The 17,580-nt window shown below is 42.0% G+C and overlaps 1 protein-coding gene across 4 annotated transcripts in view; it reads right to left on the reverse strand.

The window, feature by feature from the left end:
- unc5a (unc-5 netrin receptor A) overlaps positions 1 to 17,327 on the reverse strand; it is a 141,818-nt gene extending 124,491 nt beyond the window's left edge. For all 4 annotated transcript variants that reach the window (XM_030395372.1, XM_030395371.1, XM_030395370.1 and 1 more), the window contains exon 1: positions 16,512 to 17,327. In XM_030395372.1, coding sequence (XP_030251232.1) covers positions 16,512 to 16,602 — 91 coding nt within the window. In that variant the 5' untranslated portion in view covers positions 16,603 to 17,327. The remainder of the gene's footprint in view (positions 1 to 16,511) is intronic.
- Positions 17,328 to 17,580: the final 253 nt, after the last annotated feature.

The raw sequence follows: 17,580 nt of genomic DNA on the forward strand, positions 1-17,580 counted from the left end.
ACATGCAGAAATTCTGCAAGCGGCTGGGTGGGATGATAAGAGAGCAGCTACATGGCCTGTTTGGAGCTGATAACTTAGACTCAGCATAAATCAAACACCTTCTGGCGATTCAAATAATTTGTACAGTTGGGCATCATATGTTGAGCGGGGATGGAAGAATCCAGAGCAAGAAAAGTATCATGCCTCAGTGCCCCTAAATGAAATGCTGCGGACTTGTCAAATTACATCTTCCCAGTGCAATGCTTATGCTGTGATTTACCAGCATTATTGTATAATATACAACACATTTTTTACACTTTAAATTCAAGTCCAACTTTTCCAAACAGCTAGTACCAATGTTAAATGCAGTGTCATTTTTGCTTCAAGGGGTCTGTCAATCAAAACAATAAAAACAAAAGAGCACTTTGATGAAATTGTGAAGTAGTGTGAAGATGTTGTCTTCATTACTCAAAAAACATCTTCTGCTGATTAAAAATATATCTGACGTGACTCAGGTAAAACTGAGTACTGTACTGTTAAAGTCACAGTATGCTTAGTACCTTCTTCCTTCTATCATTTCCTCTGTTTCCCCGAAACGACCAAATGAGCAACCAAATGAACCCTTTTGTAAAATCACCTCGAGTAAAATTACAGATTTCTCTGGGGTCTCATTTTTTTTGAAAACTTTTGGGATAATCAGAGTACATAACTTTACAAAATATAAAACAAAAGGTGCAGTCATTTCAATGTGGATATGTTACATAACTTTAAAGCCCCTGTACAGACTTTTCATTTAGTGTTGATTTTGGCGGCCCCGCTGGACGAAAGCGGTAGTGTTTTGCCGGAATGAAGACTGCATTTCCCATGAGCTCTAGTGCCCACTGTCGTGAAGACGTTTGTCTGGCCGGCGCGTGTAGATTTGTTTTGGAAACGTCGGAAAGACGACGGGACTTGCTTTGAAAACTTTTTTTTTTTTTTTTTTTTAGCAGCTATCTGCAGCGTGCATATGGACGAGGTAATGTGTCTATTTGTATTTATACTTAATATAATATGCCGCCGGTGAAACAAAGTAATGCTGCTGTTGCGCTGCAATTTGCCAGCTATATATATATTACCCACGGTGCTACAGAGCTAGCGTTACAGCAAAGTCACAGTGATTGTGATGGATGTTTTGTTCCAAGTAAGAAACTGAATCATTTATAATGACAGAGAATATTACCGATGCATCGTTGCAGGTCGGCTGGGCTGATCACACAGCTGAAATGGATGCGTGATCTAAGACGTTTGTTGTCGTTTTCACGAGTGTAGTATCAAGAGCTAATCTAGTGGTAACGTTAGCTAGCTTTGTTGTAACAACATAAATTCATGTATTGATGTAAACTACGTCCCGCATTACATTTCATAAATGAAATAAAATTTACAAACCTGTCTAGGAGGAATCGGGCGAATTCTGGATCCGACCCTCCCTTCAAGCCCCGCAACTCTCTCCATCTCTGGAAGGAATCGCCAATGTTTATCCGTGTTTAGCCCTAGCTTGATCAGATTCCCTCTTGGCCTTTCGTTGGTCTTCGGTTCGAATTCTTTTTCTTTTCTTTGTCTCATTATCAGCCATGACAAAAGTTTTAGCTCGGTTAGCACTGGCTAGCGTAGCAACAAAACAGCTATGCCGTATCCTGAATGTCGTCAGTTCCTGTCTGACTGCCGTAAATCGTTTCGTCAGTGGTCCGACCCGACCAAGGCCTTTCAGAGGTATAGAATTAGACTACTTAGAAATAGCGTATCTTCACGCTGATGGCCTCATTTGCTGTTGTAGGTAACAGAGACACATCAGCAGAAACCAGAGACTTTTGCATATCCAGTTAAAAACTCCGTACAGGGGCTTTAAAATGACGGGAACTACTTTTACTTCCTCTCCAGCTCTGAGTGAAGCATTGCCGTCACTCTCCTGTGGTTATTTAACATAGCCAAAACAAACAGTAAATCAGCTTGAGGTTCATTTGTGGATAACGTCATGTGGAGACAACACCACAAACCACTCTATAGGCAGTTAATGGGTTTACTTGGCTGCTTCACACTTGTGGGACCTTGGGCCCTGCTGTTTGCTTTAGGCTCTGGCAATTTCCACCAGGCTGTGGAGGCTCTATGCATCAGTGCGGGCTTAACACAAAATGGCAGCCTGTTACAAAGGATGGGTACAGATAATGCTCGAGTTTATGTCAGGAAAAAATTTGATGCATGAATCTCAACCAAAGACTGCTACTTTGCTCAGTGCTGTAAATTTGTTTTACTGTCTATTTGAAGTCTGAATTGTAGTTTAACAGGGATAAAGCTGACACGGAGGAGTAGACAAAAATCATATTTCCAAATGATCTAATGTCAGCTCCTCGCCTCCTCTAATGAGTGACGAGAGCTAAAGGTATGCCGTTTATTAATCTGAAAGGTAAGACAAGCTTGATAAAAGGAAAGCTGAAGGCTGCAGAGTCAAAATGAGAAAAGCGCCTTTGTGAGATCTTAGAAGTAATACTACTACGAATACATGGGACTGGTTTGTTCCACAATTTTATCTTGATCCTTAGAACACGACAGGGACAAATCCTCTCTTTAAAATCTGGACAGGGACTTGAAGACTTCTGTCGCAGGGTTCACAAGGATAAAATACGGTTTTTGAGTAGCAAATGATCTTCTTAAAAAGATTACTCTGCTCTTTTGTGTAAAAAGTCAAAAGAGGTAACGGTGTAACATTTCTGCAGGAAAATACATTAAAAAAAAAGTTTAACAATGACATTTTCAACAACAATCTGACTCAGCCGGAAAAGTTATTATTTAATCATTATTGCTTTAGTGAAAATGGCAGTGCAAAGCCATATGCAGTGTATGTTGCAGACCAAGAAATTAGAAAATAAGCCAAATTGCATTTGGCTCTGTGATGATTCAGCCTGAAACCAATCTGTCTAAGTTTTCAGTCGGGTAATTTGAAAACCAGAAGTATGACTTTAAATAGCTAAGTATGTACTGTCTCACAGTGGCACTTCGATCACACATTACGGGGGGTGATTCAGGGACGTGGTCTAAAATCTGGCTCTGAGAACTTGTGAAAGATGGAAAATAAGATGATTCATAACACTTCAACTAAGGAACAGAAACAGAACAATGGAAAAGGTTACTCAGTGTCTAACACATAGTAACGTCTTTCTCCTCAGAGACAAGCCTGAGGTGACCTTGTACACAAAAGTACAGGCATTAAAAGACAATTGTGTTAATTACTGTAAAATAAAAAGAGTACAGGCGAGGGTTAAACAAATACTGATGGCATCAAAAACAGCCATTTAAGGTAGACCTATTATGCGATATGCGATTATGACCTATTTTTTTTTTCCCTCAGTGTGTTCCATAGGTTCCTATGCATGCAAAAGGTCTTGAAAGGTAAAAAAAAAAACGCCCAAAGTCTGCACCAACAGAAGCTCCTCACTCCAAGAGAAAACACTGCTTCTCAAGTGCCTGAAACACCTCTGCTTAAATTCTGCGACTACTTGACATCACACTACGTCAGTAGGTCATACATTTCTGCCTAGAGGCTAGCTTGGCACGTCAACATGAAGCACAGCTGCTCTGTAGTTGGTTGCACAGACCAGCACATACTTAACGAGCGACCACAGAATTTCAGAGTTTGGTAATCATGAAGCCACAGGACGTTTTTTCACGAGGGCAAATACAAAGCTAAGGACATACCATCAGCACAAAAGGTCTTCATTTCCTCACATCTGAGCATTTTGGAATGCAAGTGGATTAATTCTAACTTCATTTTTGATGGAAATGACGAGTGTTCTCACATTAACTGGTAAACCACCTTATTACGAAAACATCTATTTTGGTGGTCAGCCTGATGAATCAGGTGTTAACATGTTGCCCGGCTAATGTTGCTAGTCCCAGTCTGGGGCAATGTTGGACTAATGTTGTACTATTGAGAGACAGTCAAGGGAAACCTCAGTCAAGCCTCACTTGAAGCAAACTATATAACAAGTAATAGCGCTGATGTCAGTAACTGTATTTTGGGTGTTGCTTTCTGCTTTTCTCCTCATCAATGTCTGTGTGTGTGTTGCTGCTGTGTGTAAATTTACTTGAAAGACTTGCACTGAAGGCAATGATATAGATATGGAGAGACCTACAGAAAGAGAGTTCCTGGTTCAGGCTTGTGTGAGCTGACCAATCAGAGCAGACTGAGGTTTTCGGGAGGCGGGGGGTCCTTAAGATACAGGAGCTTTTTGGACAGAGGGGGAATACAGTACTGCAGCACTGGACAGTATCAAAATAAAATGTTGCTGGTTTTGAGCACTAACGTATTTAAACCTATTCTAGTAGTAACCCATAATAAAATTATGAGCCTGAAAATGAGCATAATATGTCTCCTTTAAAATGTAAATCTGAACCATTAGAGACGTAGAGAGTCGTTTATGTAACACTGAGGCTGATATACAGTAATGTCTGTTAATTACAGGTAAGAGTAGGAGTTCTCTTTGTGTGGATGTGTTGATATGAGAAAAATTAAAAGGTAAAAGGAGGTGAGGCTCTGGAGGTAAATGAAGCGAGGCACAGCAACAGTTGCACGTGGGAGGAGATGGGGTGATTCTAGGTTGGCCTGTTAGAATCAACCTAAATAATGAAGTGAAAAGGAAAAAAACACTCCCTTTCTACCCTTTCTCATTACCCATTTCCTCTCGCCTTGTTATTTATTAGTTTCCCTCTTACAGTTCCTCATTAGACACTAATAAAGAAATAAGAAGAGGGATCACCTTCCTCAGACCCTAAGGAGGGTGCAGCCCCAATGTGAGTCGGACATTGCTTCCAACTCAAAAGAGAAAAACGCCCCCAAACCCTCCAGAGAGAGTCTGTTCATAGTGGATTAATGTGCCTTTATAAAGTTGTCATGTCTGGTAGAGATTAAGGGGACCTGGTCCTCCCTCCCTCCCCAGGCAGCACCACATCAGTCTGGCGCAGTGGAGCCCCCTGGTGCCACGAAGGCAGGACCAGACGAGCATGCCACCAAAAGTTTCAACAACAGTCAAACAGGGACTCCGATAAACTCAATACAGGATACACTAATGATAAACGACAAGACAAGTTTAAAATTAAGTTAAAAGAGAACACAAAGTTATATTAAAGTCAACATCTGGCGTTTCATGAGTTCTGACAAATCGTGTAAGAGTCTGTCTGATAAATACGCTCCAGTAAAGATAAGGAGTTTGGTATGGATAGCTTGTGGTTTCTGACTCTATACAGAACAAGGCTGACGTTTCCTATTTGATTACAGTGCAGCTGAGGACACAACAGAAGAACTTTGAAACTGAAACTCTGAAATAAAAACTAAGGCTGCATGATGGTGGAGAAACAGATTGTACCATGTTGGTTTTTGGCGAAATATACTACGATATGAAAAAATACAGGAATTTCCACCAGATAATTTGAGTGGCCCTTTTTGAAAAATTGAAATCATTCAAGAACACTTGAGGTGATTTTGAAGGAGCGCAGTTCATCAGACAACCAAAACAGGCCCAGCTTTGTTTGATACATTCATCAAGACTAATTGTTATCAGAGCCACCATGTATCCCAAAGCCATTACATCACACTAAATTATGTAATGTCAGACTTCTTTTATAGATTAGTGACCGAAAATTAGAACTATGCAGGTTTTTCCTTTTGTATCACACAGCAAAGAAGTTGGAGCATGAAATTAGTTAATTTGCCTTACCTGACGATGTGACTATTGCTCATGTGAACATTGCAGTGTTGACGCTGAAATCATATATTCCGCAGCTCTAAACCAAAGTGTCTGTCAGCTGGATATGTCCTCGCATCTGCATTTTATAAGCAAGGACAGAGTCTCATGTAGTAGTTGCATGTGATAAACACTAGTGTATCCTGCTGACGCTTGACATCGCATCACCAACATCAAGGGGCACAGATTTTATATCTTGATACCAATCAAAACAGCTAGAGGAAAACAGCCGGACATGGTTTCCTCCAGCTCACTTTATAAACTCCATTGGCTAGTGTCATCACAATTACATAAACAACACTGGGCTGACACTCTTATCCAGCGTGACTTATAGTGCTGCTCGGTATTCATGATTAAACACGACATCATCAGATAAAGTGAAGATGGACATTTGGCGACATTTGTGACCACTCTTGGGACGCATCTGTGACCCCCTCAGCCCACAGGACTTGTTTGAGACATGTGCAGATGCCAACATCAGAAATGTCTGATATTAAGCTGATATCAAACTGGAATAATTGAGATGAATAATCCTCCATATTGTCTTCGGCTTATGAGTGATGGGATGTTCTGAATTGGGAGTAGAAATTTGCCACAGCGACTCCGAAATAAAGGATGGATGAAGTCATTAGAAGAGCTGTTAACAATATCGTATGAACCGGGCTCGGTCAGAGGCCAGCGTCCATTCAATCACTGCTTGAAATTGGACACCAACTCACATTCATTAAATGACAGCCACATCGAGCAAATAACTCCTTGCATTCTTGTTTATTGGTCACCAGATGTCCGCCTGCCCCTACTGCATGTGAGGCAAATTGATTAAAATGACCAATCTGAACCGAGCTTTGTTTTTTACTGAATGAGTTGAACATTGCCAACTCCCAAAAGACGCAACAGCAAAATCACAATCAATAATCTGTAAAAGCACTTTCAAGTCTATAAACAGTACACAAGCAAATACACATGATTCAGTGTCCAATTAAGCTAAAGTAGCACCTGTTAGGCCGTAGTGGAGGCACTGCGGTATGGTGACATCATACTATCTTTATGACACAGGAGGCTTTACCACTAACAAGAACTGCAATATATCTTCCTCCATCCACCCACACCAAACTTCATGCTGATGTTAGTTTATATCCGTCAATTGAGTGCACCCAGTGGACTTAACCCCAGACCTGTTGTGCACTAATGAAAGGTATATCAACATACTGTGTACATGACTCGAGCTGTTTAATTAAAAATAAATGAGACACAAAGTTTGCGTGACCATATGAGTGTCTTTCCTAATGAGCAATGCTTTGTAGCCGCTATGAGCACAGGATCCGCCTGTATGCTGACAGCTACAAGCCTGCATGTTCGAATTTACACAGAGAAAATTATTAAATATTCACATCCAGTGCCAAAGACCACCCTTGAACTGACAGGGGGGAAAATATATTGTAGCACTTACTGTACATGAGCAAATATACTGTTAAGACAGTGTATAAACCTGTCCCATTTGTTGTGTAGTGTACTCCAGTGGGCTGCCTGAACTAGCCTGCAGGTTTGGTTAATTTTTGTATGGTTAATTTTCTTCTTGCATATAAAAAAGTAAGCTCCGCTCATCTGTTTGGTTAGGAAACCCACTGTTGATTTGCCAGGAAATGTTGCTACATTGCTACAGCATCACATAATCACAGGTAGCCACAGGAAAACTGGGCTTACAAGCAATTAGAGCAGTGTTTAATTCCAACAAATTTTTCATTTCAACAGTTTCGGCTTCACAAGTTACACCCGTAGGCTTGATTAAACATTCACCACTGTCAGTTTTTAAAGTGGATTATGGCAAGATGTTCTCTCCAACAGAATGGTGCATATTGGATCTAGTTGCCTGCCAACGTTTGACTGAGCAAATCCAATATGGGGTATCTAATGATATAATAAATAGTGCTTAAAGTAGTGTAATACTTGAACAAACTTAGTCCACTGAAAACCATATGGAGGAAGAGAATTCTACATGTTTTTTTAGGGTTGCATGGTGGAAGAGCTGCTTTAAATTACCGTATTGACCCGAATATAGGACAAGGTTTTTTTCGATGAAAATTATGTGAAAAAGTCGGGTCGTCTTATAATCGGGGTCTAACTGTTGACACATGCTGATAGTTGTCTGGGTCGCTACACGACCGCAACGGCAGAGGGCGCCAGCTTAATGTAGAGACGTCACTGACACTGTGGCTGGGGTTATCTGTCAATCACAGCGGAGAAGAAGTGAAGGGAGATAAAAAATGGAGAGACGCGGTGATTTAACGGCGCAAAGTGGATCAAAAGTGGGGCAAGTTAACAGACATCTGAGGCGGAGCTATGATGCTAATTTTAAGATAATGGTGATCAATGCAGCGGAGGCGCCAAACAACTGTTAGCCAGCCAAGAAATATGGAGTTACGGAGTGTAACGTCCGAAGATGCTAACAGTAAGAGAAAAGCTTATCGTGGTCCTCTAAGCGGCCGCTTCCAAGAGATTGACAGGAGGGTATGTGCGTTTGTTATTGAGAAACGAATTTTGGTTATCAGAGTCTTTTTCTGAAGATTAGTCTTGAAAAGAGGGGTCGTCTTATAATCAGGGTCGTCCTATATTCAGGTCAATACGGTACTCTTAATTGGCCAGACCATCATTGCTGGGTCCTCCTCCACCAACTTCTTGGTTTAATTTTACTCCTTTCACATTGGACAGAAAACCACCAACACCCGCTAACATCTGGCTTTTGTCTTCAGTGTGAGGGTACAAAGTGGCATTTATTCAAATGACTCTGCAGAAGCCAATGGGTGTTTTTTCAGCTGCAGGTCTGATCGGTGGTGATTGAAACATGACACACAGGCATTTTTAGCCATTTCCTTGCATGAGGCTGAGACATTTGTTAAGGTTAAGGAGATTGACATGTAAATATATTTCCAACCATCTCCGCTCAAGCAGCGGACGAACATTGTTTAGTTGGTGTTGAGTTTAAAAGAGACTGATATAAAATATGTGAAAGAAAGTATCAGCTGTTACATTGTCAGTGGTATTCATGTCAGTACCTGATCAACGCCAGCTGCTTGATCAGTATGAGCATACGCATGTGCAACAGAGCTAAGTAGGAAGCGAGATGGCTCAGCCTTCAGCTAGTTCCTTCATCAGCTCCAGAAAAAATAAATGTATCTAATTCAGAATGTTATTGAAAAAGAGTTTTTAAAAACTAGAACCTGGCCGATATGCAGTTTTTGGAGTGATCCCTCAAATGTAGTCATCACACTTGATTGAACACAATTTGTAATGAAGGCAAGAAATGTTCCATTTTAACAATTAACTTTATTGTCTAAAATGACATGAGTGAACTGAAACAATAATCACTAAAAAATGTAATTATAAATAACCCAAAACAGTGTTTTCTGCACTGTGTTCTTTATAACCAATGACTTCTTATATTGGCTGTGAACAACAATCATAAACAACAAATTATGATCATTAATTTCTCTAACCTTACTAAACCTTCTTTATTAATTTTGCCTCACAGGACTGTAAATCAGTAGACACTTAACAAAAACAATGCCAGAGCAGAGCTGCTCTGTGCTCATCTTTTTAAATTCAAGCACTGTCGACTAGAAAGTGCAGGTATGATAACACACTTAGATTCAAAATGAATGCATTCTCAGTGGACGTTTAAATTTATAAAAGCCATAATCAAGTGCAAGGTGTGCTGCACAAAAAAAGGGAGTGGCTAGCCTCAATGGTATCCGTGTTGTCATGATTAATTCTACTGGAGTAGGGGCCTGAATGTGTTTTCTGTGAGCACAGTGTTCCTGATGGCCTTGCCAAGAAAATCTGCTGCTTAGTTTTAAGCTTTGAATCAGTAATGTTCAGACCTCATTTCACATCAGGAAATGGTTTGTTTGGGAAAAACAATAACACGGGGACCTACATAGATCAGAGAGGCCGTTCCCTTGCTGCTACACATTTAGGGTGGATGATAAATGGTTCATGTTTTGTGGGTATCACCTTGCGTTGCACAACATCAGAAGGATTTCTAGTGATGATTTCAGGTACAAGTGGAAAAGGAAGACAAAAAAAAAAAAAGCCATCTGATCCGACATGATCTTTCAGTTTTTGTCTTTACATATCCAGAAAGCAAAAGGTGACACAAATGACATAAGTAACGTTGTATCAATACTGAATTATTAACAAGCTTGCTGCTGAAACCAGCATATTCTAACCTTACATCACAAAACATGCTGTCTGGGCTTGAATGTGCTCAGAGTCACCGCTCTGTTGACTCAGTTGAATTGCTTGCCTAAGGCATCACTGCCTGGACACATACACATAATTAGGAAAGGTCACTGTGCCTCCTGTCTTGTCAACAAAATCACTTCAAGATGACAAATTCTGGCTCAGGCTGAGCCAGACCTTTCTCAGATACCCTTGCCAATCAAGCGCCAGCAGGGCTGTCTGGGTAGCCTTAGGTGATTTCTAATTATATCTTTTACATGCCATGCTAAACAGGGCTAAGCATAACAATGAGCCATAGGTTTGGTTGGAGGTGTGTTTTCGCTTCAAGGTTGAAGTAGCAGACAAAAGAGTCATTATCTCGTAACTTCTGACTATGAGCAGCTGAAAATCAGCGTTGTTAAAATTATGAGATTATTAGAATTAGAATGAGATTATTTTATTTATTTCAAGAAAAGGATCCATATTAAGCTGATCATGTTCTTACTTTTTTTTGGCTGTGTAGTACTTGAAAATGTTTACATTATTTTCTATCTTACTGTCCATTGCTGCAGCACTATGATTCAGCTTCATCTGACTGGGTATGTTTTTGCACCTGTCTCTTTAAAGCCAAACTCCTGAAAAGTCCAGTCTGGTCTGCTTGGTCAGCTATGACAGGTCTGAGCAGGCACTGCACACATTGATTTCGCATAAGGTCTGCCGGTGTTTTTGCTGGGGGCATCACTGAGGATGGTGACTGTATAGCGGTGACATCACAACCTTAGGGAAGTTGTGACGTCTCTTTTGAAGGCACAGTTTCTGAATATGAGCTGTATGCATTTCTCTGTGGATTGAGCATTTTGATACTTTCACAGCATCTATTTAGCACCTAGACCTGCTCTCTAACCAAAAAAAGACATATTGGTATCCCTTTATTTATTATGGGATGTTTAAAATTACAATACAGTGTTGAAATCTATTCTTACATGACACAAATGGTGATACACAATGACATTAAACTGATGAAATCTGCCAAATGCCAGTTCACATCGAATGACCTTCACACCATCTTAAAGTTCCTTTCCCACCACATGCTCTGCAGACTTTCCTTCCAGTTCACTCACTATATGATGAAGTGGAAGTGGCTTTCACATCGCTCCCTGGCGGCCTTACTAAGGTACTATTAATCTATGGCTCTCCATATTGCATTCAGATCCGCTTTCCCCCAGCCACCACCTGGCCTGAAGTAAAGGCCAGAAGAGGACCCAGAGGACTGGACACTCTCTTATTATGAGCTGCACCAAGACACCTCTGGGTTTCTAAGCGCTTCCTCTGACAGTGACTGATGGCCAATTAACCATTTGGAGAAGAGTATTGATCACTTGGAGAACAGGGTGGATCTCGAAACATCTACTAACACATCACCACTCTCACTGTACAAAGTGAGCAGCCAGGCAGCACATCATGTATAGTAAAAACAAACATAACAAAAAAAGAAGGCCTTTTCAAACATATACTGTATCTAAGGCTAGCACACACCAAACATGTCCTGGTCAACAACATTTGGCAAAATCGTGGCCAAGAGATTCTGAGGGAGAAAGCTACAGCAAAGTATCCTTTGGCAGCTCTATCTTCTCATGTGATTGACTTGTGAAACATCAACCTTGACACATCCCATTGTTCTTTGCTGAGGTGAAATTCTTTCTGAGCAAGAGAACACAGTGGCATCCGGGGGTTCAAGGTCAGCTATGCATGTTCTCTCTCTCTGTGTGAGAGAGAAAAAAAGACAATGACCCAGGAAAAAGAACATTCGATTAGACCCTCCAGGAAAAGACTCAGTACTCAGCTCAACAAGCTCATTCTGACGTCTCATTGGTGGCCCTTGGTTATATGAGGCGGAGTGCTGGCACATGATGGTTGGCAGCACAGATACACAACAACAGTAGAGATTGAGGGCAATCTGTCAATTGCTGATACAATGTCGAACACTGCGACCTTCTATGAATTATGGTCTTGGTTCCCATTGATCTGACTTATTGGATGTAGGCTGGAGGTATAAGCCTGCTATTGCATGGCTATTTCAGGTGGCCAATTGCAGGATGCATGTTACCATTTTCAAAATCCTTGCCAAAACAGGAAACAAATACAGGAACCTACAAGCTAACCACCTATTGTAGAAAACAGCAACTTACCCTAACCTTAACAGTACAACTTTAACAAGCAAGCAGCTGTCCCTTTTTCTTTTCTTGAAGAGATTTAGTCACATTTAAATGTTCCACCAAAAAAAGTTCACCCCGACAATATTTTGCAGGGGCACCATCACTGCATCCTGTGCTTTGCCCAGCACAAAGACAATTGTAATCGGTTAAAAGAAACACAAACAAGCCACAACGGGTGCAGCCAGACCTTCTTCAGCATTGACACAGCGCTGTGCAGGTAGGTCTGGCAATGGGAGACTAGGTTCCCATTGAAACATAGGGGAATCCCATCCCACATCAGAGGCTAAAGGTCAATTTTATGCTACCTAGATAAAAAAAAGCATATATAGTGACTACGTTGCACCACGTTTCACGAAGGAAACAGCCCAACTTCAGCCCCTAAGCGCTCTCACATAGACCTGAATCATAGAAATGGGGTAATTGAAACAAAAGGGCAGAGTTTGACAGAGATGTAGTGCCTTCGCTAGGCCTCTGCACAGACTGCAGAAAATAACACCCAACTCCTCCCCTCTGCAAGGTTCATCCTCCGTGTGTCCTCGGCAACGCCTGTGTCCTTCCAGTACTCCTCAAGATTGCCATTTGCAAATGATAAGCGCAGGGACATAGCCTTCTGAAAGATAAGGTGCCTGGGCATTTGTCACCAAATGGCGCGTGCTCCTCCATTGTTTAAAGCTGACCTGTGTTGACATACACTATTTACCTTTTATTCATTCACGCTGAACTATTATCTCTACCTCCATTAATCACAGTAGCTCTACTTGAAGAAATTACATTTTACAAGACACAGACAGGCAGAGGATTCAGTTTATCTGCATCCTCTTTTTTTTTGACAAATTGATGAAAAGTACATTTAAAAATGTAATACATTTGATCTGCTCTGTCTATCAAATAAGTCATTCCAAGTCTCTTTCACTGTGATGCTGCCCAATTCAAATTCAGGAAGTAGCATACAATACATAACAAGCATTTCTACTCCTGAGGAGTGAAATAATTTAACATTTTTTCCCCTACCTTTTTTCTCTATAGTGTAATTGCCTCCTTGCACGATATATTCTGCATTTGTATATCATGCTAATTTACTGGGTGAGTATCAGCAGTTGACAAAATAAATAATTTTATATAATATTTCCCTCCCCTAGTGCACAACTCTTCCCGTTGTCTGTGTCATCTGAATTCATCTCCCATGACTAGAGGGAACAAAAACTCTTTCTGGTAGTAAATTATCACTTCTCTGTAAAAGACCATATCCCTGCAAATACATGGTGATCATTTGCCATGCATTAGCTATGGGACAGAAATGAAGTGGTTTTAAATTCCTCTGACCAGAAGGCAATTTCCCCCAATAAATTATGTTAATTTCAGCTTTCGCCCTCCTTATCGCATTCTTTAGTGAGTCAATGAGGAGAGACAAAACTGGCTGCGAGAAAGACAACTCTGGGATGATTCACATTAGAATGATGAGAGAGACGCCTGGCAAAAAAAAAAAAAAAAAAAAAAAAAAAAAGGCTTATATTACTGTACCAAGAAATGGTACTGGGCAAATTACCGTATTACGCAACAGATTTCAGCTTGTTGTCATTTAATGACCATCTCCTTACATCATCACAAGGTCTACACCCCGTGGAAATTGCTCTGAGGTGACTGTTCACACGAGTAGGAAGGTGCCTGATACCAAATCCCATGCTCCCTCGCTGAACCAGACAACAATTGCTTGGCAACACTCTCATTGGGCAGAGGGAAAAACAAAGAAAATCCAGGATTTTTATTCTTTCTGCATGGATAGTTGGGTTTTGCTGGTCTTTTTCTTGAGAAAGTAACAGGGGACTAACAACGGGCAACAGACTAACAGAAAAGTTTAGATAAATAGCAACAACAGAAACAACAGGAGTTGGAATAATCTGCAGACACAACAGCTAACACACACATACACACACACACATACACAGCAGAAATGCATGTATGCAAATCCTTGTGGAGACACCCTCTCCATCACACATGCACAAACACACACGCCTTGCATCCTGAATACATCAAGTGGCGTGCACACACATACAAAGGCAAAGCAGTACAGTTCTTTGTTCCTGAGGCTGAAAGCGTACCTACCCCCTCTGTCCAGCCCGTCAGATCACTCACAACACAGTGAAAGGGAAAGTGCTCGGCTAGCTCAAATCTAGATTGACAGGCCTACCTTTATTACTGACTGAGTTATGTTTCCCTGCAAAAAAGACAAGTCGGCTTTTGATACAGACGAATGCCGAGTCAGCGCCTTGCCTCTCTACAGAGGATAGCTCGCTGACTGATCTCAGCTGAGACTGTCCCAGCCCTGATGTAGAAAGAATTGGCTAGAAATTACCTTTCCGATCCATTTCTGGAACTCACTCTGTCCTATAACAAAGTAGCCTGTAAACTGTGATGGGAGCTTATGAGGATGCTTGTACTGACCTGATATATGATAGAGAGTGACAGTGAAACAAAGAGCGGGGTCTGCCTAGATATAGGATTAAAAAAAAACTGACTTTACCAATATACCTGTACTCAATTATTTTATGAACTCGTTGCTAATCAGGGTCACAGAAGGGCTGGGAGCCTTTCCCAGCATGCGCTGAGTGAGAGGCAGGAAAACACCCTGGACAGAGCTCCTGTCTATCATAGAGCGAACAAAGACACAGACAATATTGCACCTGTGGGAGTCTTAAATTGACGTAATGACAGGAAAAAAATGCAACCTCCGCACAGAACAGAGGAGGCAAGCAACTTCTTGCTGTGAGGCATCCACACCCAAACCACCACACCACCCATATACTGTACGCCAGTATCCAAAATACATCAGTATCAACATGCATCACAAAATGACTTGTAAATACCACCGCACTGCTACTTACTTAGCCTGAATTATGACGTCCCTGGAGCATGACTGTTTATTTAATCCTAATATATTCATAATTATACACTAATTAATGCAAGAGAAAAGCCCTCTTAATTCATCATCTCAGTGTCCTGGAGCAAGAGACACAATTACACCAACTTTAACATGTTTGCCTTCCGTCCAAAGCAAGGTTAACAGTTCGGAAACGAGAGCGACGAGAGGCAAATGATGTGTGAAACTCTTGCGTTTTGGAACCTCACCAGCTGCTCCCAGCTGTGTGGCTTTGTTAGGGTGATATTTAAGCGTCAGGCGGGATGAGTAAAGTGTACAAAAACAGGGAAAAGGCTGAACTGTGAAGTGGTGCATAATGGTCAAAAGGGCAATTGATCGCATTGATTGAATCTGATATGACTGGCTTGCCTGTGCCCCAAAGTGACCTGTTATATTAAGGGTCAACAGCCAGCACTCTGTCACGCTGGCATAGAAACTAAAAATGTATTGCTGTCAACCCATCATTATGAGGACATGTGATGTGTGAAGTGACAACTCCATGTCTGAATTAGCTTTTTCGTTGGACTCACCTTTAGCAGCTGAGGAGGAAACTTCGCGTTTCCACTGCTGGGTGATTGTTTTGTACATCACTGCACATTTGCATGCAATCGGGAATGTCTGGCCAAGAAGGGGGGCTGCATCATAAAATGTAACTCATCAGTGCGAGTAGGTCGTCCAACCAACTCCGTAAAGCTGTCACCATATACTGCAAATGCAGCAGGAATGAGTCCTGGTCGGGGGGAGAGAAACGTGGAGCTGAACAATCCCGCTCGCACCGACTCTGGATATACGGCTCGCCCGGTCACATAGCTCAAAAGATTTAATAACAGAATGATTAGCGGGGGGTGATATCTTCCTATATTGGAAATTAGACTCGGAGGAGAAAAAAAAAGCAATAAAAGGTTGTTTATGTGACAGTGTGGAAAGAAGATACAGAGCACTGCGTTTTTGTTTTTTTTAGTTTCACTGTCCACGGGCCCGTCTGTTCAAACACCTCTTCTTAAAGTGCAGGTGTGAGCCAACCACAACTTCCCTTCACGGCGGCGGGGATGAAACACATGCTGCCCACATCTTAACACACCAGTAGGCACGAGAAGACAGCTGGACGATGGTTAGCCGACATTTTCCCCCCTCAAGTTTTAACCTTGGTGGACACGTCAGAGGGCTACTACAGAGAGCCTCGCGTGTATGTAACCTTGAAGGCGCATTAGTTCACTGCTGGAACAATAAAACCAACAACCTGCTCCGTCAGCCGCGGCGACACGTCGTTGAGATGAAATACAAAAAAAACAACAATTAGCCAACAACTTCTCACTTGTAGCCTTTTTAGTACGCACTTTTCTCCCCATACACACACATTAATTAACAGCTTCGTTAACAGACAAGAGGCTTGCTTAAATAACTCACCAGTGCAGGTGAAGCCAGCGAGGACGAGGCAGAGCACGAGGAGCGTAGCGCCGAACCCACAGCGGACAAAGGGGCCCAGAAGTGAGGGCATCTTCGTGGGTCTTTATCAGCTTTAAGTTTCGGAGGGTGAAAAAACAGACACGGGAGCGGAGAAGGGGACGCCGGCACACTGGTGCTTTCTTTAAGGTCCGGAGAGTGTCCTCTGTAGCACTAAACGCCTTTTTCACACAACGCCCAAGTCCTTTTTTTGTATGTGTGTGTGTGTGGTTGTTTTCTCTCCTCAACACATATCCTCCCGCCGTACCGTGGCCATCAGTATCCCGGTCGTGCGTCCTCGTTGCTCAGAACAACGCATCACAGGTGTGGTGGCGGTAAATAAACTGCTCCCTTCGCTCGCGAGCCAGCCAGCAAGCCGCGGGGTTGACTGATGCTGTATTTGTCCACACAAACGCGCGTACACACACACACACACACACACGCATATAAATATATATATATATATATATATATATATATATAGACACACACAAAAAAACCCGCTATCCGCTCACAACTCTCCCTCTCTCTCTCTCTCTCTCACCAGGCAGAGGAGGGAGGCAGTTTTTTTCTGTTGTTTCCTGTCACTTTGTAGCCTTCCCGCGAAAGAACACCTTCTCCCCGAATGCGAAAAAATTTTAAGAATTGGCAACCAGAGCAGGAACATCTGCTTGCACAGCAATGCTGGAGTGTTGAGAGTCGGGGAAGGTAGAGAAGGAGCTGCGATGAGCCCGAGCAGCAAAACCAGGAGCGGATCCCGCGTGCTCACTGGGACACGGAGCGTTCCTCGGCGCGCGCCCTGCTGTTATATTCCCCCCCCCCCCCCCCCCCCCTCTTTTTTTTTCTTCTTGGGCAAACATTTACATATCTTGAATAAGCATAACTAACCACATACTGGCAATGCTCGACAGAATGGAAATTATTTCACCAGTGTCTCTTCCAAGCGATGCTTTTCATATCTTTTCTGCCTCACATGAAAATGATGGATATGACATTCAGTCCTTGTATGATAGGAATCAGATCGGTGCTTTGC

This window comes from Sparus aurata, chromosome 18, assembly GCF_900880675.1.
Source record: "Sparus aurata chromosome 18, fSpaAur1.1, whole genome shotgun sequence".
Taxonomy (NCBI): Eukaryota; Metazoa; Chordata; class Actinopteri; order Spariformes; family Sparidae; genus Sparus; species Sparus aurata.